The 27,281-nt window shown below is 47.5% G+C and overlaps 1 protein-coding gene across 3 annotated transcripts in view; it reads right to left on the bottom strand.

Moving 5' to 3' along the window:
- Positions 1-3,011: 3,011 nt before the first annotated feature.
- The window catches only part of GNB5 (G protein subunit beta 5), a 38,497-nt gene continuing 14,227 nt past the window's right edge, over positions 3,012-27,281 (bottom strand). For all 3 annotated transcript variants that reach the window (XM_070422683.1, XM_070422700.1, XM_070422693.1), the window contains 9 exons: positions 26,390-26,431; positions 24,069-24,145; positions 20,454-20,586; positions 15,019-15,162; positions 12,000-12,091; positions 9,823-9,871; positions 7,108-7,204; positions 5,996-6,162; positions 3,012-4,676 (listed from right to left, as the gene is read on the bottom strand). In XM_070422683.1, coding sequence (XP_070278784.1) covers positions 4,665-4,676; positions 5,996-6,162; positions 7,108-7,204; positions 9,823-9,871; positions 12,000-12,091; positions 15,019-15,162; positions 20,454-20,586; positions 24,069-24,145; positions 26,390-26,431 — 813 coding nt within the window. In that variant the 3' untranslated portion in view covers positions 3,012-4,664. The remainder of the gene's footprint in view (positions 4,677-5,995; positions 6,163-7,107; positions 7,205-9,822; positions 9,872-11,999; positions 12,092-15,018; positions 15,163-20,453; positions 20,587-24,068; positions 24,146-26,389; positions 26,432-27,281) is intronic.

Genomic DNA, 27,281 nt, shown 5'->3' with positions numbered 1-27,281 from the left:
TAGCCTGTATCAGTTCTTCATTCCTTTTCATTGTTAAATAATATCCCATAGTATGGCTATTCCATGTTTTTGTTCATCCCTCCATCAGTTTTTGAACATTGGAGTTGTCCCATTCTGGGCTGCTGTGAACATTTGTGTTCAAGGTTCTGTGTGGACATATGTTTTCATTGCTCTTGGGCATAGACCTAGGAGTAGGAGGCCACCTATTACTGGGGAACACATGAAAACAGTGACCTCTGCTTCATGGTTCCCGGTTTATGATAAAGTTAAGTGTTCACCATTGGTGTGTTGTTCAGATAACTTGGTTCAAATATGGGGATTGTGTGGTCATACTCTTCACACAAATGCTCATACCATACATATATTTAGTTCATATTTACTTAGGTGGTTAAATCAGAGCATCATCCCTGATCCCTTCTCCTCACTAGAGGGTCCGCATCCTTTTTACAACGATGCAAAAATATTAATTTCACTTCTTTCACCAGAAATGGCCTTGAATCAGCTCGCTGTGGAAAATGACCCGTCCCAAAGGCCAGCCTACGTCCAGCCAGGCCCTGTCTGGAGAATGAGGGGTCCATGCTATGCATTGACAAGTGGCCCAATTCCCTCCAATCATAAGTGAGAGGGTTGGGCCTCTTGTTCTCACAAAGGATCCACAGAGATTAGACTCACTGAGAGCTTCCCTCAAGTTGCCTTAGCAGAAGGCCTGGCCCACTTCAGTCCTGCCCAGCGGAGCTCCGGGGGAGGGGCCCGAAGGATCTGTATTTTTAACCTGTTGCTGACCCAGCAGCCCGTTTGGGAAATGCAGGTCTACAACTCCCTGCTCAGTCGGCTCTCCTGGACTTGGGGGAAAGCCAGGTGAAGTGATATGGTCCCCACCCCAGCCTCAGTTAATCTTCTAACCTATCAGCTGGGCTTGCTTACTCAGGATTTCAAGTGTCCTCCTTTGAAAAGACATTCAGCCGTTCACAGGCCTCAGTTGGTCTCTAGCCTTTCCCATTGCCTCTCCGTGCCCCTCCAGGATCTCTTATGGGGCCTGTAGTCATCCCAAAGCCTCCTCTGAGAGTTCCTCATTAAGCCCCTCCTCCCCCTAATCACCCTCCTTTCTTCCTCCCCCTTTTCCAAGCCCCTTACAAGGCCTTCATGGCCTCAGGAGGCCTCTCCCACAGAGGTGCTGAAGGGAGCTTGTTAGGCCAGATCAGCTGTTCTCAAAGAGTGGTCCCCACCTGAGGGTCCCCAAGGTCAAAACTAATTTCATGATAATAATACCTTTTCTTTTTGTATGTGTGGCTTTTTAGATGCTCATTCTCTCAGGAGTTTTCTAGTGGAATGGGTTAGTCTCTGTTCTTATTTTACAATTTTTCTCAGTTTTAATTACTAATAATAAATATCCACACAGACAAAACTCTTTGGGGTCTTCAATTTCTAAGAATATAGAGGGATTATAAGACCAAAAACTTTGAGAAACCTGACCCAGATGGTTTTCTAATTGGTGATAATTACTAATTTGATAGATGAATGAGGCTGCTTATGGAGGGGAGGAAATGGGGGGAGGAGACAGAGAAGAAAAAGGAAAGGAATGGTTTCGGGAAAGGGAGGAAGGGGGTGGAAAGGGAAGAGAGAGAGGAAGAAAAGGAGGAGCAAGAAAGGAGACAAGGAGAGACGTGGGACAGGAAGAGAGAGGAGGGAGAAGATGGGAGAAGGGAGAGAGAGAAGGGAGAGGAAGGTAACAGGAAAGGGAGAAGGGGAAGGGAGGATGGGTGGACAGACAGAACTCAGAAACAGGGAATTGACCCTATTGAAGATGTGCCAAGGCTGAGCTAGGTATATACTTTATGTATTTCAGTGCTGTCCCATTTCATTGATGAGAACACTGAGGCTGGGAGAAATTTGGATGATACCCTATATCCTGTAAAAGGGGTAGAGCTGGGTCTGAACCTACGGTCACATCCTTTGTCACCATGCTGTCCCCCTCTAGCTTACAAATGAGTCCTAATTGTCAGTGTGCCACCTTCTAGCCAGCTGGCCAAACAACTATGAAAGCCCAGAATGCAAAGGCCTTTACAACCTTTGCTGCCATTAAGCTGCCTATAGTCCAGGGAAGGGAGTGGAGGAGGCCAAGGGGCGGGAAGGGGAAAGGGGATGTGGAGTGCCTGCCGCTGGGTATTTCCGGAGCAGCTGCCTGGTTTCAGGTCACAGGCCTTTCCCATCAACCCCCATCACTGCCCACCTCCTGAGGTGACTCCCTTCCTGCCTCCCCCTTCTCTTCTCTGGCTGGGGTGGGGGGTCCGAGGCTACGCACACAGGGGCACATTCATTGGGCCCCTTCACCACAATCAGTTTGCTGGGTTTGCCCCCAAGTCCTCTAAAAAAGGACAAACTGGTTGAAAAACTCCACTTGGCATTATTTTCAATATGCAAAATACAATTTATTCCTTGGAGTTTACCCTCGAGTGTCCATATAGTGTAGTACATTCCCAACCAAGTATTTCATCAATAAATACTAAACAGCACACACTGTGAGATGAAGTACTGATAGGGAGGTGGCTGACTGCCCACGGGGTGAGTATTCTACAAAATATTCCCATCGGGCCCTTAAAGTTGTTTTTTAATTGGAACGTTATGGACTGTTATGCGCTGAAGATGTGCCCTGCCTCTCCAAACATAAAGCTTGACTTTCCTGTGCAGAGGCAGGAAAGGGTCTGTGGGAGAGAGGTAGGGGGTGCCGTAACTAGGAGACGAGGAGCAGTCTGGAATGTTCTAGGAGTGCAGCTGAGGGGTTCCATGGACACACTGTGGGACCTGCCCCCTCAGCAGCTGGGTGGACCTTGCGCCCATTTCCCAGAGCCCCTGTCCAGGCGGTCCCCTGCGGCGGAGAGGAGAAGGTGGCTGGAAAATGGTCCCCGGGGACCATGTCCTCTTCTTCCCTCTGGGCTCTTCTGAGGCAAGCGGGAGCCTTTTATATTGCTCTCTCACTAGGGTTGTTGCATAGTAAAACCCTCACAAATGACTGAATATAACCATTCTGTTTATTTTTTTTAAAACGGATGGGAAAGATGGCCTGACTGGTCCATTGTGACACCTGAACAAGTAGATCTGAGGGTGGTCCTGCACCCCCGAGCTTACAGGTGCCAGACCCAGGCCTATCCGATGGCTGTGCCCACTCTGGAAGGGCCTCTCTGAGCAGCAGGGCCTGGGGCTGGGCCTGCAGAGCCCGTACTAGCCCTGGGAGAAGGGCCAGGCGGGAACAGGGCTGAGAGGAGACTGGAGATCCAGGGGATGCAGCAGACACAGCCCTTGGGCACCACAGGAGCCACCGGCAAGCCTCACCCAGGAGTGATTTTTAGAATTTGAGGTGACTTTTCACTTCCCTAATGCATGCCATCTGGATGAATAAGGGATTTTCTAAAACAGAGAATAAGCCTCTCTATACCTTTAGAAACAAAATAAAACGAAGGGTCTTGTAACAAAGCACTTGGTATCTTCCAGAAGGAATTGCTGAATTTCAAATAAAGACAAGATATCTTTTATGTTCTTTTTCTCAATATAAAACATTACTTTTTAAAACCTAGCAATTAATTTGTATATGCAATTACATCCATAATGCAATAAATATGAGTATAATGGATATGGACAAGATCCACTTTAGGCTGAGGGATGCCACTAATCCTCACATGTCTAATACTAGTGATAGGCCTTGAACTAAATGTACTGTCCTGTGTTCCCACACAGAAAGGTTTTGTTTGCTCTGAGAAGCATGTGTGTCACAAACAGTGTTCAGATTTTCCCTTGGAAGAAAATGATCTGTCCACATGATAACACTCCTATCACATCATCACATGATTCATAAGTTAAACCTCCTGTCCATCTTATGCACACCTGCTTCATTTATAACAGTTCACACAGATGAAAATGTTTTATGTGAAACAAGACAATATGATGCAAGACTGGGAAATATACTCTTACAATAAAAACACATTTTTAAAAAAGTGAATCTGTCTAATTACATTTGGAATGGGAACTTCCTCCTATCACAGATCAGTTACCACGGCCCTCCTCCTACAGCCACTAACGTCAGCACGTCCGGAGGAAGGCCCAGTCACAGCGCACGCTGACAGAGATCAGGTTCTAAGGAGCTCCAAAACAAGCCTGATTCAAAGAAGCAGCAGGAAATACATTAGATGCCGGATTCTGTTGGTAACTGCATGAATTGAGCTGAGTATAATTAAGAATAACCTTAAAAATGAATAAATTTTAGCCTGGCTTGCGTGGCTCAGTGGTTGAGCATTGACCAGGGTTGTGGGCTCAATCCCCACTGTGGGGCATGCAGGAGGCAGCTGATCAATGATTCTCTCATCATTGATGTTTCTATCTCTCTCTCCCTCATATATTTTTTAAATGAATAAATTTAAGAAGTGCTCAAAATGAAAAGAACAACAAAAAATCCCCCAGCAACACTGTACTTGAAGGTGCTCTCCTGGTGCTGAAGGCTGACAGTGGTGCTTTCGCAGGGGTGGTAGTTTTAATAGTAATACTGGAGACGTTCGGTGACCTTTCAGCCAAGTTGTGATAAACTCGAAAGTTCTCTAGAAGTAAGATCTATTTACATGTGGCGATTTCAAATTCTAACCTCAGGTACCTAAATGCATATTGTGAGGAAACAATTAAGCCCAGACCTGCAAAGACACAAACAGATAATTGTTAGTTTCTTTAGTACTTAACAACTTACAAAACCTGAGTTTAAAGGGATAAATCAAAGTGTCTTTATTCACACACACACACACACACACACACACACACACACACACACACAGTGGATGGAAATACTCCATCCAAAATAGAGCACTTGCATGTCTTGGAAAATAAAACACTTTCCTCTTAGCAGCTCATTTGTTCATTCATTCAATAAACAGTGATTTAGTGCCCAGGTGTATCAGGTACTGTGCTTTGCCCTGAGGATTGAGAGAGGAGAAAGGTGCATGTTTGCACCTGATCCGCCTCCCCCCTGTCCCCCCTTAGTTAACTGTCTAAGGGCATCTGTGGCCTCCCACGAGGGACTGGTAACTCTTAGATTGGCAACAGAAGCCATCTGTACCCAGACAGCTCTCTGAGTACATTAACACAACTTTACTAATTTAGGCAACTCCTGACCAGGAAGATGAATGAAGTCACAAATAACTTTATTGTTTGTTTCAGGAACTTTGCAAAAGTCCACTCACCCCTTTATCCTACGAGTATGAGTCAAGTATCCTCTTTAGAAGAGACACTTCTTAGAACAACACAGAGCATCAAGGGACTGGTCACTGTTAAAGCCCATCTTCGAAATCCTCCCCTCACCCCAGCCTGTGCCCAGCAATCTTAAACTCTATGCCACTAAAGTCCCTCCATCAAAAGATCTGCCTCAATCCCTAAAACCTCAAGGATCTGCCTTTGCTCTCCCTCCTAAGAAACTACTGAGACGGTCAAGTTTGTGGTGTTCCACACTGGTGAGCTTTGCTTTGCAAATAGTATTTCTGGGGAGCCAACACCCGACAAAGTCTTGGAGCTTTTTGAGAATATTTAAAAAAAAAAAAAGGCCATGAGGAGGACACACACAAATCTGGCATATACTTTCAGGGGCTTCATGCCCTCCTAAGGCCCCTCTGTTGGTTTCATAGGGGTCTGTGACCACAGAAGAACCCTGTAGTTCTAGGAGGCGAGATTGGCAATCTGTGGTTTGTCAAAGGCTAGACTCAGAAGAATCAGATTTTTAAGGTCAAACCTTTTGAATCACCTAGTTCAGCTATTCCCTCAACTACATGCATGAACACCTGTGTCGATGGGGAACTCACTACCTCCCAGGCCACTCATTCCTTCTGTGGCTCTGAGTAGAGCTGAAATCTGAGCTCCATGTAGCTGTCCGGGCCTCTCCTCGCTCACTCGGACTTCTGCTTTCAGGAAGGCCAATCACTCCTCTTCTCACACACAGAGTAAAATAGAAAGTCTCCTCGCTTACTCTTAGGGTGTGATCCCAGGATCCTGAGCAAAAAGCAGTCCCATCAGGGGAAACTCGTAGAGTACTGACACGGTTTTCATGTCCAAACAGGATGGAGACTCGAGCCCCCTTGAGCACATCCCAGACGTTGATGGTATAATCGTTGTATCCAGCAAACAGCAGGCGACCTGGAAGCAGGAGGATGTGATAGTTATTAAACCAGTTCCTTCCTTCCTGTTTTTCTTTTTCATGACTCTCGCTTGCTTGCTTGTTCGTTCATTCATTCATTCGTTCATTCCTTCAATAAACAGTGATTTAGTGGCCCCGTGTGTCAGATACCGTGCTTTGCCCTGAGGGTTCAGAGGAGAAAGCAGTTGCTGCCCCTGTGGAGGGTGGTCTTGGTAGGCAGACACATAAATCATAGCACCATGTGATAAGGGCTATAATGGAAGTGCTCAGCTATGTGTCATGTGCTATGCCATCACAGAGGAAGGATCAAGGAAGACATTGCAGAGGAAATGACATCTGATGGGCTCTTGAGGGGTGAATAGAAGTTTGCCATGCAGAAAAAAGAGAGAAAAGATGTTTCAGGCAGGAGTAGCTGCATGCATGCATGAAGGCTCAAGTGCAGAATTGGGGGAGTGTCTGGGGAAATTGAATGGTCCAGTGACCCAGAGTATCAGTGCTGCCTTAATGTTCACTAGTAGCCTCCCCAGCTGGGAGGGCAGAGGTGCCATGAGCTTCAGGGCATTGAGAAAGGTCACCCACCCTCCACCTCTGAAAAAAAGTCCTTTTTCAGGTGTGAAGGGAGAATGGAAGGCTGGGGAAGAAATGCCTAAAGGCCCTTCATATGTGAGTGTTTGTCCATCTCTGCCTTGAAGAAGAGTATTAGATGGGCACAGCCTTCGTTTCCCCTGAAGTGACTGGGGCTGGGGGCAGCCGCTGAGGGCAGGGCGAAGTAGGGCTCACACAGCCCGGGGGGCTGGAAGGGGGGGTGCGGAACTGGCACAAAAGGAGACTATTTGGCATCTGGGCCCACAGGAAGTTTAGCTGAGGGGCCGCTTGACAGAGAGCTGGGTGTCACTTAGGTCCTGTTTTACAGTCCCGGGAAAGTTTCTGACATAAAATCTTACCACTGAGGGAGAAGTCCACGCTGGATGCTCCAAATATGATACTCTCCTTGGAATAGATGGCGACCTCTCTGTCTGCCCGGAGGTCGTAGAGGCGACACTGGGGTGCAAACAAAGAAGCACTTACTTCTGGCTCCAGCGGTGCCAATGGCTTGTGTAGTTGGAGAGGTAAGGGAAACACCTCTTACGTTTTCTCTCCTAGTATTTTCTCCCTCAATCCCGATTCCTTTTCATCTCCAATGGAGACTTAAAGACACAGCAAATATAGAAGATTTCTTCAGGTACAAAACCAAAAATGAAACCCATCCTTTTTTTCTGATGAAGGATACATGTTCATTGTAGAAAATTCAGAAAAACTCAAAATGCACAGAAAATAAAAGTCACCCCAAATCCTAGAGGTATTGACTAAATCTTTTTTCTTCAGACTTACTTCCGTTTTATGTATTAAAAAAATTAATAATGAAAAAAATAGGGTGGATGTTTCATTATTACTTTTCTCATTATGCTATGAGTATTATCTCGTATCATTAAATAATCTTCCAAAAAAACCATAATTAACGTGGTTGTTAATCTTCATGTAGATATATCAGAATCTAGCCATACCCTGTTAAAAAGATGTTTGTGTTTATTTTTTTTCTTTTATAATAAAACTAGAGGCCCAGTGCATGGATTCATGGACAGGTGGGGTCCCTAGGCCTGGCCAGCAATCAGGGCCGATCAGGGATGGGCCGATCAGGGCCTGCCAGCCGGGGGGAGGGACAGGGCATGGAAGGTTGGCCGCTGGCCCCAAGGAGGGAGCAGGCCCTCGGCCCTCCTGGAAAAGGGGCTGCTTCTGCCACCACCCAGCCTCGGTCCCCCATCCCAGCCAGGGGTCGAAGGCCCCGGGTGGGGTCAGGAGAGGAGGCAATGATCACTGGGCTAGGCGCAGAAGGAATGGACACTAGACGCTGATGCCACTGGCCAGCTGTGAGAGTGTACTGACCACTGGGGGGTAGCTCCTGCATTAAGTGTCTGCCCCCCGGTGGTCAGTGCATGTCATAGCGACTGGTTGACCGGTCGTTTGGTTGTAATGGTCGCTTAGGCTTTTATATACATAGTTTATCTCCCATTCTTACGTAAAAATCCCTGATGTTCTCCTTATAATAGCTATGGCATAGAATCTTTAGGATAGAATTATTTCCAAGAAATAGCATGCCCAGATCAAAGGGTAGAGATATTTTGAAAGTTCTTCTATCACAGAACTGCTTTCTAGAAGGCTGGTACCCAGGGTCCTGATCAGGCTGGCCCCAGACTCCTCGCCACACCACCTCCACTCGAGCAATTCTCCTGCAGCTGAGCATCTGATCATTGAAACTTGCATTTCTTGGATTAGAGGTGATTTTGGAGACATTTTCAGTTATTTGCTATTTTGGATGTATTGCTTTATAAATGGTCTGCATTCTATCTTTCTTTAAAATTGGGGTCTATTTCTTATTGATTATGCCCCCCCATTCATATCTAAAGGATTTCAACTTGGCCTGGCATACATGTAGCAAGGATTTTTCCAAAATGTATGCACTTACATTTGGTTATATATTTTTGACATCCATAAGTTAAATTTTTATTATTACCAAAACTCTCAATCTATTCCTTTGTAATTTCTTCCATAGTACTGAATCAGAATCAAAACCATTATTACTATTATTTAATAATTTATTTGGTATTTTCAGGGCACAAGAAGGTATTTCTTTTCTCTTAAAAACAATCATGGAACATAATTTTTTAATTAGTATCAAAAGCTTTAAAACTAGGCCTATTTTTTAAAAAATATATTTTATTGATTTTTTTACAGAGAGGAAGGGAGAGAGATAAAGAGTTAGAAACATCGATGAGAGAGAAACATCGATCAGCTGCCTCCTGCACACTCCCCACTGGAGATGTGCCCGCAACCAAGGTACATGAACTTGACCGGAATCGAACCCGGGACCCTTCAGTCCGCAGGCCAACGCTCTATCCACGGAGCCAAACCGGTTACGGCAAAACTAGGCCTATTTTTAACTCAGTAAGTTCATGTCTGAGAATTCATTCTACGGAAATAATGAGAGGCTCCAAAAATACTTACTTATAGCAGTGTTTTTAAACAGGAAAAAAACACATACCTTAAAAACCTAAATGTCCCAAAATTGAAGACTGGCTACGTAAATGATGGTTTGTCTATAACAGGGGTCCTCAAACTACGGCCCGCGGGCCACATGCAAATACAAATATTGTATTTGTTCCCGTTTTGTTTTTTTACTTCAAAATAAGATATGTGAAGTGTGCATAGGAATTTGTTCATAGTTTTTTTTTAAACTATAGTCCGGCCCACTGTCTGAGGGACAGTGAACTGGCCCCCTGTTTAAAAAGTTTGAGGACCCCTGGTCTATAACATGGGAAACTGTTCAATCATTAAGAAAAAATAATATAGAACAATGTTTACTGGCATAGGAAAATATCCACAATCTATTAGTAAGTGAAAAAAAACAAATTTTGTTTAACAAGGAAAGAGACAGAAAGGAATTCATCTAGTTGTGATTTTTCCTGGGTAGGGAAATTAAGGTAATTTAATTTCTCCCCAAGATGACTTCAAAGAATACACATTATTTTTGTAATCAGAAAAAAAAGTTATTTAAAAAAATAAAATGAAGGCAGCACATCTCTCTCTCAAATAAGAAAGCTCTCAATGACTTAGAAACATACCGTAGCATCATCTGATCCTGAGGCAAAGGCATCTCCGCTTGGGTAGTACCTGCGGAGAGGAAGTTAGGGAGAAAGCACTTTAGAGTGGTGAGTCCCAACCCTGGACGCCAGTCACAACCGTCTGGGAAGGCTGTCCCATGCTAGGCCCTCAGAATCAGAATCCCCACTTCTAGGGACATAAGGGCCATCTGTTACAGAGGCCGGAAAGGGAAGCTCATCCGGCAGACCCACTGGCCTCTAGTTTTCTTCCCTGCCGATAGGGGACAGTGGCATTGGCCTTGTAGAGTGCCGGTGAGGAGTAAATGTGATAATACAGGTATCTGTACCAGACATGGAACACAGAGCAGGTCCCTGGACCTGTAGTTTTCCTTGACCACATACCTCATTCCTCAGACGTGGCCCAGACCTCAGGGCCATGGCGAAACTAGGCCTATATAACCAAGAAAGTGGTTATAAACACAGACACTGGAATCAGACACCCAGAGCCACCTGCAGACCCCTGCACTGACCACTTACTGCATGGGATACTTGTGCAAAGTGACTCCACCTTGCACAGCCTCAGCTTCCTCGTCAAGAGGGAACAAGACAGCATATGCAAAGAACGTGGCACGGTGCCAGTGAACAGCTTTCAGTAAGTAACGGTGCTTTCTGTCACAGTCATCTCTTTTCTATAATCCGCTTCCCAGTGAGAGGCAGGCCTCAGTGGAGACCTGGTGGAATAGTGGCCATCAGAAGAAGAGGATCAGGGTAAAGGCAAAAGCGTGGATGAGAGACTGCGCCTTTTTAAGCTGTATCTCAACATAAGGGTTTACTTGATTCTTGTGGATATTCTGTCCTGCACCTTAGTAACTTCATTTTCTATCTGTAGTAAATTCTGGATTGATTTTCTTTGATTTTCTAGGTAATTGCTACACATTTGCAAAATGTGATAGCTTTTTCCATTTTATCTTATCCCATATTTGAGGGCAGGGAGCTAGACAGTTCTTACTAACATTTCTACTACTAATGTAATTAAGTCATCTCATTTTATTCTTGCTTTTAAGGGGAACAAGCCTAGTATTGCCCAGGAAGCATAATGAAGATTCCTGGGTGATTATATTATATATACTGTCGGAACAGTGTCATCTTCCAAATTTATACGTCAAGTACTGACCTCTCTCTTAGGATCCAATTCATAGATCCTGCATGTCATTTGGCCCTTTTCATGTCATCCTGTGGAATTTGGGCTCAAGTAACCAGCACAGAGATGCTGACACTCTGACTATTGCCACTGCTCTGAGTAATAAACTGTCCTTCATCTCTGACCCTGGAGTCTCATGTCTCCTATCTACCAGCAGCCATGAACTTGTGGTAGCCTAACTTGATAGCTTGCAGGTCGTGTAAAACCTCAGAACATTCCCAATTCTAGACAGTTCTGTCTCTATTATGCTTTCTTAGTTCCAGCCGCCATCCTTTCTCTCTTGATCTCACACAACTTCTTTCTAACCAGCTGTCACACTTCCTTCCATTCTTGCTCCCCTATACCCTGTACTCCACACAGCAGCCAGAATGATCTTTTAAAGGCAAAACATAGATCATGTTAGCCACCCTCTCCCCCAACTCAACAATCTGGCCTTTTGTTAGGTCCCTGAACATCTCATCTCCCCCCAGCTCTCTGTAAGCCTGGCTCTTGTATAATCCTGGCCTCAATTTAAATATCATCTCCTCAGAGAGGCCTTCCCTGACCATTCTAAGAAACAACCCATCCCATTACATCTCCTTGTTTTACTCTTATTCATAGCACTTATCAGTATCTCAAATTAAATCATACATTTGTTTATTTGTGCGTTGTCTTGTCTCCTGCAGGAAAGGAGAGACCTTGTCTATCTTATTCACAACTGTATTCCCAGTTCCTGGAGTAATGTCTAGCCTAGAAGTACTCAATAAATATTTTTTGAATGAATGAATGAGAGATACCGACTCAACAGGGAGGATAACACCAGTGCCCCTGGTACAATTATATTAAAAGGTCTCCAAAAGCTTTGGAGCGCTATTCAATCCCACCACAGATCAGCCATTCTTGCTGGGAGGCCGCTCAGCCCAGTACACTGAGCCTGGAGGCGGTGGTGGGCTCAGGATCACCCCAGGCCAGGGAGCCCAGGAGAACAGAGGAGTAGCTGAACACCGTACTCACTGACCGGACACTGTTGACGTCTGATTCATGAGTTTCAAAGGCCTGCACGCACTGGCCGGAGCGCATGTCCCACACCATGGATTTCTTGTCACATCCCTACAAATGCAAAGTTACCAAGAGTTAAGGCCGCTGCAAGGAATGCCCACAGACAGGCATGAGTTCCAGATATGTAACACAGACCATTTATGTTGGAGACCAGCTTTGCCTAAGGCCACTTCAACTGATGAGGCCTTAGAAGGCCAGAACTGGATCTTGGATTGGGCGGGGGCCAAGGGCAGGACCCAGCTTCCCCCTGTAGCATGTTTTCTTCTTTGGCAGCTTTCTGAGTGGGCACAAACTGTCCAGAGTCTACGTCCACCTTCCCCATGGCATTTCCCATGTCTTCATTGTTCCCTTTCCTTCCTCCTCCCTCTGTCGCTGCCTCTCTAAGCCCAGAGGGGAGAGCAGACAGACAGTGGTGCCAGGTGGGTCCTCCCAGCTTTGTCTCAGGCGTCAGGGGCGGCCCTGAGCAAAGGTGGACCTCTAGGTGCCTCTGGGCCATCTGCACCCCAGCAGCCCCCTGGCTGGGAATTAGCAGAGCAGGAGCCAAGTCATGGCGCTGCCAGCAGTTAGCTGGCTGCCTGGGTAAGTCACCTACCTGGCTTCCACCTCAAGACCTGTAAACCACTCTCTCTGGATCGCCAGCCTGATCCAGAGGTTCATAAACATACGATTCCTACATTATACGATCATGGTTCTAGGAGCATTTTGATAAAGTCCTCCAGAGCAGTCCTGTTGTCAAGTTTGGGGACTATGATGTGGTCTCTCACTTGTCAAATAGAAGAAGTACTGGATTAAAATTGGTGTCAAAATTGTTGGTTTCAACTTAGAGGAAGTGGGCGGGGACAAGGTACCATAACTGACATCTCAGGAAGACCTGCTGTGGGTTCAGCACTGACTGTCTTTACTGAGAATGAGGACGAAGGATCAGGAGTGTTTTCTAATCCTTAGAGGACACTGAATCAGAGGAGTTTAATGCTCTGAAAGAGACAACAGAATCTACCATGACAGTGACAATTTGAGTAAACAGCATAGCTGAGGAGAGAGAAACACAGTTATTCAAAGGTGCAGGAATGAAATACACAGAGATGGTCAAATGCCTAAGAATAAAAGTGAGGTCCCTGCTATTTAGAGGCCAGAGAGCCCTCGCCTGATGCCCAGAACTAAGAGGTGGACAGCTGAGAGCAAAGGGTCTTATGTCTTCCAGCTGCAAACATCACTTTGATAAGGGTTAGCTAGCTAGCTTAATTAGGCAGAGAGGAAGGGAGGGTCCAGAGAGGATGGAGGCATTTCTGGCCTGAGCAATCAAAATAGCCATAAACCAAGGACAGAGGTATCTCTGGCCTGAGCAGCTGGGAGAGCCATAGGGGTAATAAAACATCTCTGGCCAAGACAACTGAGAGCCCTAAGGGAGATCAAAAGCAACTCCAACTTGAACAGATTAGATGGATAATGTTGCAAAATGAGGAGGAGAAAACGGGGGGGTAGAGGGGGGAGGCACTGTGGGCTTTAGACTTTAAAACTAATACTATGTAGAAGAATGACCAATGAGGAAAGCCGGGGGTCTTACATTAAGGAAAGGGTCCAATTGTTAAGGGTCAGATTCAAACAAAGAACTACAACATATGTAAACCAGAGACAAAGGGACATGAGACAGATTTTAGATTTTTGGACTTAGATTTTTCCCATCAGAGAGAGAAAGAGAGAGAGCGAGTGAGCATTTTTTCCCCATTTGAGGGCCTCTCCGCTGGGGGGTCCCCCTTTGGGGATTCTTGCCCAGATGGAGTTTATATATGCTTCCAATAAGTTTCCTCATTTTTATCAAAGAAATCTGTTAGTCCACGAATTTATTCAACTTCGCCGGACAAGAATCCACAAGAAGTCTGCACCCTGAACCCCGCGTTTCAATTTGATGGTGTAGCATCATCGGCCTCTCCTGAATGACTCGAGGCCAGGCCAGCCAGCTTAATTCCCCATCTCTATTCCTAGCTGTCCACAAAAGTACTCGCCCCTACTATCTGTATAACACAATGTAAACTCTTCTATCCACTATTCATAATGTCCCGGGAAGGGAGGAGGCAAGAACTATTGTGCATCACGCCCAGTTTACAGATGATGAAATTAAGGTGAGGTAGCAAAGCCGGGACCCAGGCATCCTGATTCCTAGCCTAGTGCTGCTCTGTGTCATCGTGGCCTGTCTGCCCAACTCTGAGACCTCAGATACGCTGTTCGATGGTGACTGGCAGGGGTGGGGCAGGAGAGGGTCCCACCAGCCCCAAAGCTCTGTTCACACACAGTGCTGCCTCACCGAGCGTGTGCCCTGGTGGCCACTTGCAATGCTGTCAGATACAAACTCCACTATTTATCTGAGGAATGATTTTTAAATGTGGCAGATACGCGCCCCGAGTGATAGCAGTCACACCAGGAGAACATTCCAGATCCTTCTGTGGATGCTGAATGTCGGGGCAGAATGGGAGGCCCTCCCAGCACCACCATTGCTGTGGGAGCTGGGGATGCAGTGGGGAGCTGGGGGTGCAGTGGGGAGCTGGGGGTGCAGTGGTGACCTGGGGGTGCCATGGGAAGCTGGGGTACAGTGGTGACTTGGGGTGCTATGGGGAGCTGGGGTATAGTGGGGAGCTGGGGGTGCAGAGGGGAGCTAGGGTACAGTGGGGAGCTGGGGGTGCAGAGGGGAGCTGGGGGTACAGAGGGGAGCTGGGGTATAGTGGGTAGCTGGGGGTGCAGAGGGGAGCTGGGGTGCAGAGGGGAGCTGGGGGTGCAGTGGGGACCTGGGGGTATAGTGGGGAGCTGGGGTGCAGTGGGAACCTGGGGGTGCAGTGGGGACCTGGGGGTGCAGAGGGAAGCTAAGGAGTACCTGAAAACCCTTTCAGGAACCCATCCCATCTAGTCCCAGGAAGTGACATGAATTGTTACCACCACCCTCCCTGGTAGACAGAGGACTCTAGACATGTTCCTTGGGTCTTTACCCCGGACACGAAGGTGTTTCCCGTTTCTGAGGGCGCCAGGTCCAAGCAGAGCACGTCGGCCCCGTGCCCGTGGAAGCTCTGCAGCAGCTGCCCGCTCTCCACGTCCCACAGGGCGCATGTCCCGTCGCCGCTCGCCGTCAGGATCTGACGTGGGAAAGGACAGGAAGAGTGTGTTGTCATTATTAGTTCTGTGAGGGGCAAGGCCGTCAGGGAAAAGAGGCTCCACACACACACACACACACACACACACACACCCTGTCACTGAGCTGCGTTCCTGTGCCTGTCCTCCAGCGTACGGATCCAGAGGCCTCCCTGCTGTACCCGCGGGGCTCTCCACTGCCGGGCATGCACGACTCTGTGAACATTTGCTGAACAGAACCGTGACTGGCTCCCACCAGCAGGCTCACCCACGGTTGTACAGGCCAGCCTGGAAAAGTGCTCCTCGGACATTAAGGAGCATCGCAGTCACCAGCTGCCCATTACAGAGTGTGGGGCGAGTCCAGAGATCCTGCAGTTCTCACAAGCTCCCAGTGCTGCCGACGCTGGTCACTGGACCCCATCTGCAGCAGCAGGGGTCGAGGCAGCATTTTGTTAGACACCCTCCTATTGCTGCTTCTCCCAGGTCAGGGTGCTCCCCAGAGGCTCCCGGCCACTGAGAGGTGCTGACACTCGTGCGCGCACAGTGCCGACAAGCACTGGTCATGTGCTGATGACGTCCCAGCGCTCTGCCAGGGTTAGGGTTTGCAGGAGGATTGGGTCTTGGCCTCCACTCTCCTGAAGCTTGCTCAGTTTAACAGGATTGGCTGTCAAGGCAGAAACCAACCTAATCCCCTGTCTCCGTGTTAGTCAGTTCTGGGACCAGGCATACTCTCTTGATGCTGTGCTAAACAACCCTGTGACCAAGCAAAAATAACCTACCTGCTTGCTCTAGGAAATACCTGCTCCTGCAAAATAAGACTGTGAACCAAGTAAACAACGTATCAAGACTAATCGCTTGCTCATCAAGACGGGCTTTAAGGCCCTTATCTCGCTGGGCTCACCAATCCAAAGCTATTATACCGTCAACCAGTTTCTCATTGTGAGAGGTCCACCTTAAAACCACCCAGTGCAGTATCTGAAACCCTCCAAGCAGCCTTCCCTGCTTTCTCCACCTTAAGGCCTATAGAGATTCTCAGGTTGGGGTTCCCTCCCTCACTGCAGTAGGTCTAAGGAACTTAGCATTGCTGAACGGGGTCTTGTAGACAAGACACTGATCACTATGACAGAGTGTGAGAAGTGCTGAGAAACAGGTGGGCCCACGGGAGGGGCACCAAATGCACCCTGGGGGCATCTGAGCTGGTCTTAGAGGATGAGTGACAGCTGGTCAGGTGAATGAGGGAGGGCACTGCAGTGACCACCTACCTCTGCATTGAATGAAAGGTGTGTCTGTGGAGAGTGAAGACTTCAGTCTGCAGACAAAAAGAAGCTATGGAAAGCTTCCAAGCAGGATGATAAGATTAGGGTATATTTTCGGAGACTCTGTCAGCTCAGTGCCGCGATCCCTCAGTAAAGGCTGGCCCACACAGGGAGAGGAACGCTGGGCTGCCTGGGGAAAGGCATGGGGGCAGAGCCAGTGCATGAGGCCTGGGCTCCGGCCAAGCATACCTTCGTGGGGTTGGGAGAAGGCAGTGGGATCCAGGGCTCCCAGACCCAGCTGGCGGCACCACAGCACCCTGGAGCCAGGAGAAGCCATGGGGGGGATGACAAGCCATAGCAGAACCTCCCCGTGCCCCACCTTCTGGCTGCTCCAGGGCCTGGAGGAGGTGATAAGTTAGTGCAGGAAGTGGCTGTGCAATGTCAAGTGCCCACAGCAGAGAGCCCTCTGTGGGTGATAGTTACTGATGGCCAAGGAAAGAAAACAGGAATCAGGCCTTAAGGACTGCTGGCAGGCAACGGCCCGCTGACCTGCTGCACCTTCAATTTCCATTCGCTGGCGTCTTCTCCCCCGCTTTTAATATATATATATATATTATTGATTTCAGAGAGGAAGGGAGAGGGAGAGGGAGAGGGAGACAGAAACATCCATGATGACAGAGAATCATTGATCGGCTGCCTCCTGCAGGCCCTCTACTGGGGATTGAGCCTGCAACCTGGGCATGTGCCCTTGACTGGAATCGAACCTGGGACCCTTCCGTCTGCAGGCTGATGTTCTATCCACTGAACCGAACCAGCCAGGGCTGGGCTGTACACTTTCTAATGGGTGATTTTATGATATGTGAATTGTAGCTCCATTTTCTAAAATGTCACATACACACAGAAAGCATAACGAGGAAAGAAACAGATCATTAGGATTCTAAGGAGAGAAAGGCCTGAAGGAGAACTCAGTGTTTCAGGGGGAAGAGGAGAGGTGGAGGTGGAAGGCCTCCCGCCTTCCCATTCCCTCTCCTTCTCTCCTGCACGCTAGGCCTAGCACTGACAGGGAGGGAACACGTTACAGGAGGGGAATCTGCTCCCGCCTGGCCTTGTGCCTGCAGGCTGCACTGTCTGGGCATGGATGTCCTGCTGGGAAGTCTGGGGAGGCCTAGGACCTCCTCCCAGGAGAGGTCCCTTTGGAGCACCTCCCGGAACAAGAGCTGGGAGAGTTATGGAGCGCTCAGGCTTCTTGGGTCTAGTCCCCAAAGTCCTCCTCAAGGTCTCAAAGTTGGGGAATTTCCAAGGCTGCAAACCCCTGCAGCTGTCCATGGGACTCCCTACAGCCTCGGCTTCCATCAAACGTACATCCGACAAGATGAGCAAGGCTGGTAAAAGTAGCTTATGAACACACAAGACGCTGACCGCATCTCAATTTGGGTACTTGTACTTTGAACTATGCTACAATTCCTTCCAATCGCTCCAGGCCCACTCCCACTAGTGCATGCATGCACCACACCGCTCCTGTCCTAGCACTTGCAAAGGGTCAGTATCTCCAATCTTTTTTGGGACGCCAGGTCCAAATAACCTGCTTTACATGATTGCCACAGACTAGCTCTTTAGTTTGGTCATTTTTCATACCATGCTCTTCAATCAAACAAATGGATTGCTTTTAGAAGTAAAAAGTAAATTCTTAATATTTACAAAATACTGTTGTGATCTTCATTACAATGTAAGTACAAATAAATTTCTAAAACCAAACACTCATTACTATAAATGCACTAAACATAACCTCTAACTGTGTCACTCATTTATTCTGGAATGTAAAGAATTTATAGCTTTAATGCCATAGTCTTATACCAGCCCCTTGAGGTTTTTAAAAAAATATATATATTTTTATTGATTTTAGAGAGGAAGGGAGAGGGAGAGGGAGATAGAAACATCCATGATGAGAGAGAATCATTGATCGGCTGCCTCCTGCATGCCCCACACTGGGGATCGAGCCCGCAACCCGGGCATGTGCCCTGACTGGGAGTCAAACTGCGACCTCCTGGTTCATAGGTTGATGCTCAACCACTGAGCCACACCAGCAGGGCGAGTTTTTCTTTTTTTCATCCTTGATCCCAGAAATGGCAGGAAGCTTCAGGTTCATTAATTCATTAGTACCCACACCAGGCCATACACCTGAACTGTTGTGTAATGAAGCTTTGTGTTAATATCAATAATAAAACAGTAAGAGCTAATATTTACCAGAGACTGTATGTATTATTTTATACCAATCATCTAGTTTAATTCTCAGAAAACCTTACCAGGGAGGATTTTTTTTTTTTTAAATATATTTTATTGATTTTTTACAGAGAGGAAGGGAGAGAGTTAGAGAGTTAGAAACATCGATGAGAGAGAGAAACATCGATCAGCCGCCTCCTGCACACCTCCCACTGGGGATGTGCCCGAAACCCAGGTACATGCCCTTGACCGGAATCGAACCTGGGACCCTTCAGTCCGCAGGCCGATGCTCTATCCACTGAGCCAAACCGGTTTCGGCAACCAGGGAGGAATTTATTGCCATCCTCACTTGCAGGTGAGAAAACAAAACAGGGAACACACCTTGCTTAGGACTGACCAGCCCGAATGCAGTGGAGCCAGGATTTGATCCCCGCTGTCTGTCTCTGAGCCGTGCCCTGTGCCCTGTGCCCTGTGCCCTGGCAGGGTGGCCAGCGGACTTCCCTCTATTCCGTCTAACTCCCTCTGGCTGCCTATTAGGAAACAAGCACTTTCTGCCTTCCAGGTGCCCCTCTTCGGTCCCCAACTCAGAGTGAGGGTGACAGGTCTCTACCAGAGACACTTGAGATGCCTGACGAACCCTGTGCCTGCATCCCTCTGTGGCTTCCTTCTTCCACACTGAGATCCTTTCTTGCTTTGCTACTGCTCAGGCTCAAAGGCATCTATCAGGTTGTGGTTGCTGCAGCCAGCTGGGCCCACAGCGCCCCCTACTGTACAGGTCTGCAAGGCTCCTGGTCCCAAACACCAGGTGTAAATACTACACTTCAGGCCTGACACTCGTCTTGTCAGCAATTAAACAATGACCCAGTCACCTGGTCTCCCTGACTGAGTCAGCTGAGGCCAGAGTGGGCCGTGGAAGGCTTTATCTGACTCATACTCTCCTGCTTAAAACAAGTCCAAATATGACCCAGTCCCTGCAGGGCTGCCCTCCATCCATAGGGCATTCAGGGCACCCTGGGCTGTGTCCCTGCCCACTTCTCAGGCTGCCTGCCTCCCACTGAGCTCCCCTCACACCTCACTGGCAACACCCTCACCCTCCATGGCTGGTCCAGGCAACTCCATGTGGCCTGTGACCACCCCTCCCGCCCTGAGCTCCCAGCCTTCCCCGCTGTTCAGTCCCGACTGGTTTCCGTGAAGGTCCCTGAGGGCAGAGACTGAGTGTCCCTGTGGCCCAGAGCCAGGTAGCGCCTGGCAACATGGGTGGTGGACACCTAGAAAGGTCTGCTGAATAGATGTGGAGAAATAAACTACGGTATACCTTTATAACTTGTTAAGAAAACGTGGTCTAGGTGTTGAGTAGTGTTTTTTCTTTGGGTTTACCCAGAGTAGAGCACAGATTTACTTCCTAACACTTCTTCTTTTGCATCTGTTCAAACAGGAGTGTGGAGCAGATTCAGCGAAGCGTGTAAAGCGCACCCTCTGAAGCCCGGCCGCTCAGTGAAGGTGCACACACATCCGTGCCTTGGAACCATCTCTCAGACCGGGAGGTGGACTTCCCACCCCAGGCTCCCTGATCCACCCCAACAAGGCAATTAGTGAAGGGTGTTCAATACGGCATGTGGTTTATCTCCTCTACCAACAGCCAATAGCCCTGGCTTTCCTCATTTCTGCTTTTATTTAAAACAATAATCATCAATGAGGAACAGGAGCTTCCTCTGGAGCACCCCTCCTGCTAGGAGGAACCCTGGAAAAGCCTCTGCTCTCCCCTGGGGCTCCTCCCCTGCCCTCCCGCAGGCTGGCCCTTCACGCGGGCCCTCGCTTACCTGCATGTCAGAGTTGGTGAAGCTGCAGGCTGACAGGTAGTTGGTGTGCATAGCCACAGACTTCTTTTTGGCAGCCATGCTTTCATTTTTGTCAAAGGTCAGTGGATACACAGAACACTTATTATCCAAACCCCTGGCATGGGAAGAAAGAAGTGTCAAATGTTGATGCAGGACAATAGAGTGTGTGTATACTTTCTCACTCACACAGACTTTTCAAAAAAAAATTTTCCCTTGAGCAGTATCACACATTATAACCTTTCCCCCCAACTTTCACTTTGAAGATTTACAAATGCACAGTAAAACTGAAAGAAAAATAGTACAATGAACACTCAATCCCTTCACCTAAACTCCTAACTTAATATTTTGTGGGAACAAATTCTGAACCATTTGAAGCAAATTGCAGACATGACATGTTACATCTAAATACTTGAATTTGCAAGGGCCCAATCAAGGGTCACACAGTGCATTAGGTTTTTATATCTTTTTAAGATCACTTAATTTAGAATTGGCCCTCTATTTTTTGGTGTTCACAGCCACAGACCTTAGGCTACTTGTGGTATAGAATGTCACACATTCTGGACTTGTCACACTGTCATGTGGGTGAGAATGATTTGCACTTGGCTGTGGCCAGAACCAGCCTGCTGGGGACCAGGGCTTCCCGACCCTCGAGGCGAGCCATGCTGACGCTGCAAGTTTTGTAGCTGGGCTGTGCATTGCTCAGGATTACCTGCAACGTATGCGAGGCAGAGAAGTTTGCAGTGTGACGCATCTGGTGTTGAACCTCTGCTTTAGTAGCTAACTCATTTTGCAATCTTGGTTTTGCTTTTTTTTTTTTAGGTTCTCAGAGCCTCAGTTTCCTCAACTATAAAATGAGTATATCCCACCCACGTATCACAAGGGGCTGTTGTGAAGACTGTACAGAATTCAGAATAGTCATTGACACATGATAGATGCCCAGTAAGTGGTCATTAACATTAGTTTTATGTCCTACTTGCTTGGAGGCAGGCACTACATTTTATTCAACTTTGAATTCCTCTAGGACACCCAGTCCAGTCACTCAGAGCAAGTGTACAATACCTGAATGAAGGCTTCTTGGGGAATATGGCTCTCAAAAAAAGCAACTTACATGCTTACATAATTATACATCTATACCGGTACTGAGGCACTAGCCATTCCTCCATCTGGACTCTCAAGGTGTCACCAGAAAGCCACCTGGGTGGGTCTTGGAGACGTGTTCTCTCCCCTGCCTGCTCCCCTGCCCTATGGGAATCTCCCACTGGGCTCCATTGAGTGAGGGTTAAAATAGGAAGAGGCACGGCATCATTTCTAAACTGCCACTGAAGACACTTCACTGTGGTGTTATATTCGTTGTGACCTAGCCCATATATTCTTTTTGTAATTTAGAACCAGACAGTTGCTATCTCAACATCAAATACTGAGCAATTATGTAACCCAGCGAACTCTATGCATTTACTAAAATTAATGCCCAGTTAGAAACATATTATTCCAGAGTTTAAAAATGTGGAGTATTTATTTCTATACTGAGTAGTGAAGAACTGGCTGTACCGAATGCGAGGTGTGGCCTGTGCCCTGGCCACGGGAGGTGATCTCTAATGGGGGTGTCTGTTGGCTTGGGGCTCTGGCCACCCCACAGCCTAATGGTGTGATCTGTGATGGGGGCTTTGGGACACCCCCTCCCTGAAGAAACCAGGAGACTGGAGAGTGAATATAAAATCTCTGGTCACCAAAGGCTCAGGCGAGTCCCCCAGTTGGCATATAGTCACAGCTGTAGCTGGGAGGAGGTAACGCTGGCCGTGACTCCACAGGGAGGCACAAGTGGAGGTTTCATATTCAGACCCCTCCTGGACTCTGCCCTGTTTCTCTTCCTTCGGCCGGTTCTCACTATATCCTTTCACTGTGATAAAACCGTGAGCCTGAGCACAGCACTTTCCTGAGTTCTGTGAGTCATTCTAGTCAATTACTGAGCCAGAGGGTCGTGGTGGGGACCCTTCAATTTGCAGCTGGAATCTCAAGAGAGGGGAGTCTTGTGGGGACTGTGCCTTCTAACTGTACAGCTGGTTGAACTCCTCTGTACCTACCTTATAATTGTGTGGTGTGTATAAATAAAATATCTGTGGTGTATATATAAAACAACTGTTCTTGCATATGTGGTATATATATATTCCTGTGAATATATATATGTATATATACCCATGGTTTTTATTGGGGTCACCTCAGATCCTTTCAGGAAGTAGATGGGGATGAATTTTATGTATTGTCTTCCAGTTATAAAATGAAGACACAATCTACTTTTGAGTTATTAAAAAATATGAAATACTTGTATGTGAACATGGGTTCCAAAGGCACCCCGGGTCTCAAACAGCAGAGAAAGAGAGTGGGAAGGTGCCCCCAAAGTAGTCGCCCAAAGAGGGGGACACTGGGGATGATGGCTGGTGTGACTCTGGCTGAAGAGGCTCCAGAAATTTTGCTTGGAGGCCCAGGGTTTTCATATTTTAAATAAAACCCTTCCCTCCTGATTATAAAAATAACATGTGCTTACTTTTAAAAACTGAAAACACAGAAAATTATAAAGAAGAGAAAAACACCCACAGTCCCATCATCCAGAAAGAACTAGTACGGTGTTTTCAGTCTCGGTCAGAGGTTTTCAGAGGTGTGCCACACGAATGTGTAAAACATGCAGCACCTGGCTATTTAGTCAGGAGCACTGACCTCTTTCCCTCAGACTGTCAGATTAAAAGATGACAACAGCCAACTCAACAATAGCTGTCTGGTGTGAACGAATCAAAATTATACCTTTATTTTAAGTCAGAGCAGCAAAAAATCTATTTTTTTTTGGTGTGCTGCAGAATTCTAGCAATTAGCTTACGTGTGTCATGAGATGAAAATCGCTGGTCTAGTTCACCACAGCTTTTATACTAATGCCTCTTTTCTAAAAAGGGCTGAGATTCTGCTGTGGAAATATTTTAAATGGCCCACAACTGTTTAACACGGGGACAGGGAGCCACGGGGCTGCAGTTCTCATTGCTGAACCCTGTTAAACTGATCTTCAGGAGAGCAGAGAATAAGGTACAATCTTCCTGGTAACCTAGATGCTCTTTTCACTTACTGTGATCAAGCATTTTGCTTTTAATGGCTGTTAATATTCCATTCAATTCAGATACCACAATTGTTTAATAATTGCCTTTGATGGACATATTGTTTCTCTTTTTTTGTCTGTGGCTTTATTTTATATAATTCTACAATAAATGTTATTATTCATATGTTCTTTTCTATATTTTGAGTCATTGCTTTCAAGTAAGTTCTTAGATGTAAAATCACTAGATCAAAGGTTCTACATTTGTCCAAGTTTCTGATATACGTTACCAACATGCATTCCAAGATGTGTGCATCTGAGTGAGGGGCATAGGTCTAAAACTTATACCACTGTCACTCTGTAATGAAAATAATTATGAAAGAGGTTTTTGGGAGCAATTTAACACATTGCTTAACAAGCAAACAATAAAAATGACAAGTTCTTGTTTGTGTATTTCTGCCCATACAACAGTGTTCTATGGCTCACAGGACAGCTGAAAAGCTGCTGTGGGCCCTACTTACCCACACGCAATGGCACAGCCCGACGGGGCGTACGCACACGCCATCACCCATGTGCAGGGCATGGTCACCGCATGCTCCTGAAACACAGTGTGAACCGTTCATAGAATAAACAAGGGTGGCTTCACACACACACACACACACACACACATCTCAACATTTAATTTTTAAAAAGTCACTGGCAATCTTACTGAATTATGTTATAGTTTCCAAGGGCAGTGGAGTGGGGTAACAACTAGCTTATGACTGATAAGGAGACTCGGCCCCATATAATCAATCAAACATTACATTATATATTCTTTTTTAAATATATATATTTTTTTATTGATTTCAGAGAGGAAGGGAGAGGGAGAGAAGGATAGAAACATCAGTGATGAGAGAGAATCATTGATCAGCTGCCTCCTGCATGCCCCACATTGGGGATCGAGCCTGCAACCTAGGCATGTACCCTGACTGGGAATTGAACCGTGACCTCCTGGTTCATAGATTGATGTTCAACCACTGACCATGCTGACCAGGCCGTTATGTCATATATTCTAAAAGTTAAAATCCCAACTAGCAAAAAAAAAAAAAAAAAAAAAAAAAAAAAAATCCTTAAGGTTTTACTTTTTCCTTAATGTTACACCCCACTTGTTCTTCTGAATGAATGAGTACTGGGCTCCTTTTCTTTTAAAGGTCCATCCAAATTTCATTTCCAATATATACTTCACCTTATTTAATCTGATTTCCATTTTCATAATATAATCTTGAATAACTTTTTACGTGTATATTATGAGTTTTTTTACTTGTGAGTACACAAGAGCCTCTGTCCCCTCTGAGTCCTAAACGATTCCTGGGAGGGATGAATGGGGGTGGGAGGCTGATCTTGAGTTGTGCTCAGGGGTGAGAGAACCTGTACAGTGGAAGAATGAAGTGCAAGGCCTAACAGTCCCCGGCTCCTGGATGGTGGTCGAGTCACCCACATCCTCCTGTGTGCAGATGAGCCAGCAACAAAGCCACGATTCAACAACGTGGTTCCAACAGCAACAAGATGTGCAACTGGCAAGCCAGCCATTTGTACTAACTCAGCCTCATCCTCGTCTGTGAAGGGAGGGAATGGGACTAAGTTTGTGCAGGACACACCAGCGCTGGCCTTTCCGCTAGATTCTCTGTGTTTTTATGGGGAAACATAGGCCCGAAACCACATGTCAAAATTCTGGTGTCACTCACAGTCCAGCAGCCTCTGAGGCTGGGAATCACCTACTGCCCGCCAGTGAGTGAGGCGAGGTGGCTGCACTCTCAGCACAGGGCATCTAGGCCCCTTTCCCCACCAGTGATGGCTAGGTTCCCTGCCAGAGGCCACAAGTGGTGACCCTACAGCTCCCAGAAACCAGGCAGTGTGTGCTCTATGCCACCCTAAGGCATAAACAGACACAACACAACCCCATGCACGCACTGCTAGGGCATGCTGGGAGAGGCGGAGTCCTCCGTGGAGGTAGAAGAGGTACACTGCCCTTTGCAAACTGTTTATTGTTCTCCAGGGGCCTAAACACTAGGGACTTGCTCTACAGGCGGTTCTGGGGCCTCACTTGATCTGGTCAGGTAACAGCTGCCTACATGGCATTTACTAACCACATTCAATAATGCAGAATATGGGCATCGCTCAAATTTGTCACAATACGTCTCCTTTTTAATATCGTGAAAAGGGAGGTTTTCTTCTAAGTAAATATTGGAGTCCATACTCAATACACCACACTCGTTATTGTAAATGCCACTGCGATGCAGGCATGCAAGCACACCTACAGAGGTTTCAGTCTTTCTCTTTAGGAAAGAGTCTGAATTTAGGTCTACTTTGTAGCTGTGCACGCTCAGGCCAGAGCTGCAGGGGGCTCATTCTCCACTGCGTCCTGGACAGAGCACGTAACTCCACTGCAGCCAGGGCTTCACCCACCGTTTGCTCATGTCCACAGTGCCATGGAGTCTGGCCAAAGACAGAGGGGAGAGGAAGCGGGGTACCTCTTATCGTCACTCAGAGGAAGAATACATACAGCTGCCTGTGTGCATGGGACCAGGGTGTCAGGCCTCGCTCCTTCCTGTTCCAGTGTGAGCTTATTCTGTGGGGCTCTGCAGGCTCCTCTGTGGGCAAGGGGTGTCAGCTCGAGAGAGGAATAAACGCTACCGTGGGCTGCTGAGCTGTCTTAACACAGATGGGCTTTGTGGGGTTTTCATCCCCAGACAGGCTCCCCGAGAGGCAGGAAACGGGGCCAGGGCTGGGGAGCTGGACCAGAGCACCTTTAAATGAGGCTGGGGTTTGGGGGCGCCCCAGTGCGCCGGGGACACCTTACCTTGTTAGTCGTGAAGGAATCCCACACGATCACCTTTCCATCCTGGAGGGAAAAGAGAAAACCGTTCAGGCGTCGTCAACAAGTCCGCCTCCTCTGTAACCATGCTGCAGCCCACATGGCCGTGTGGGGAGTGACCACGATGCCATCTGTTTGTCATACAAGCCCCTAGAGAGAAGTCCAGGGGCTCTGGTCCCTACAACACAGTTACCTGAGCACACAAGGCATGGTGGCTCTGGGCGGCAGTGGCAGAGGGTGGCTGAGCTGACTTCCTTCAATGCCTGGGTCCCGGGGCATCCTCAGAGAGGGTGAATCTGCAGTCTCCATAGCAGGCTTGATGTTTTTAATCACTCAAGCCATTTTGAGCCAAATCTGGCGAATGAGACGATGGGAGGGGCGGTAATGCCACTTAGGGGCACAAGCAGGGTCCGATCATCTAAAGCGACACCACTGCTCGCCTTGCACGACTTCCATGCTCATGCTGAGTGTGGCTGAGGGGCCCAAAACAAGGTCAGAGTCGACAGTGTTGGGCCTTTCGAGATCCCTAAGCACACTGGTCTCCTGGTCTAACTTCTCTGGCGGCACTGCAAGCACGATGTGTGGGGAGGGTCAAGTAACAGTGCAGAGGACAGAGCTGGAGCTCGGGCCTGGAGCCCCTGCTTGCTGGGCTGGGGTGTGACTCAGTGCAGCCCTCCCCCTCCCCCCCCAGCATTCACTCGGTGGCTTCCTCCACCGCACTGCAGGCCTGCCTGTCCTCACTGCCCACCCACTGTGTGCTCTGGAGAGAAAAAGGCACCCACGAGGCTAAAATCAGTCTGATAAGATGAAATGTGGTCCCTCCGTGAGCACAGCTTATACAACAGGACCTGTGGGCCTGCTGAGACGATACCTCCAC

Source organism: Myotis yumanensis, unplaced genomic scaffold (assembly GCF_028538775.1).
Source record: "Myotis yumanensis isolate MYYU_CA2020_CCGP unplaced genomic scaffold, mMyoYum1.0.hap1 SCAF_1, whole genome shotgun sequence".
Lineage (NCBI taxonomy): Eukaryota > Metazoa > Chordata > Mammalia > Chiroptera > Vespertilionidae > Myotis > Myotis yumanensis.
Note: the sequence above shows the minus strand (reverse complement) of the source record. Positions and strands in the feature narration are given on the sequence as shown.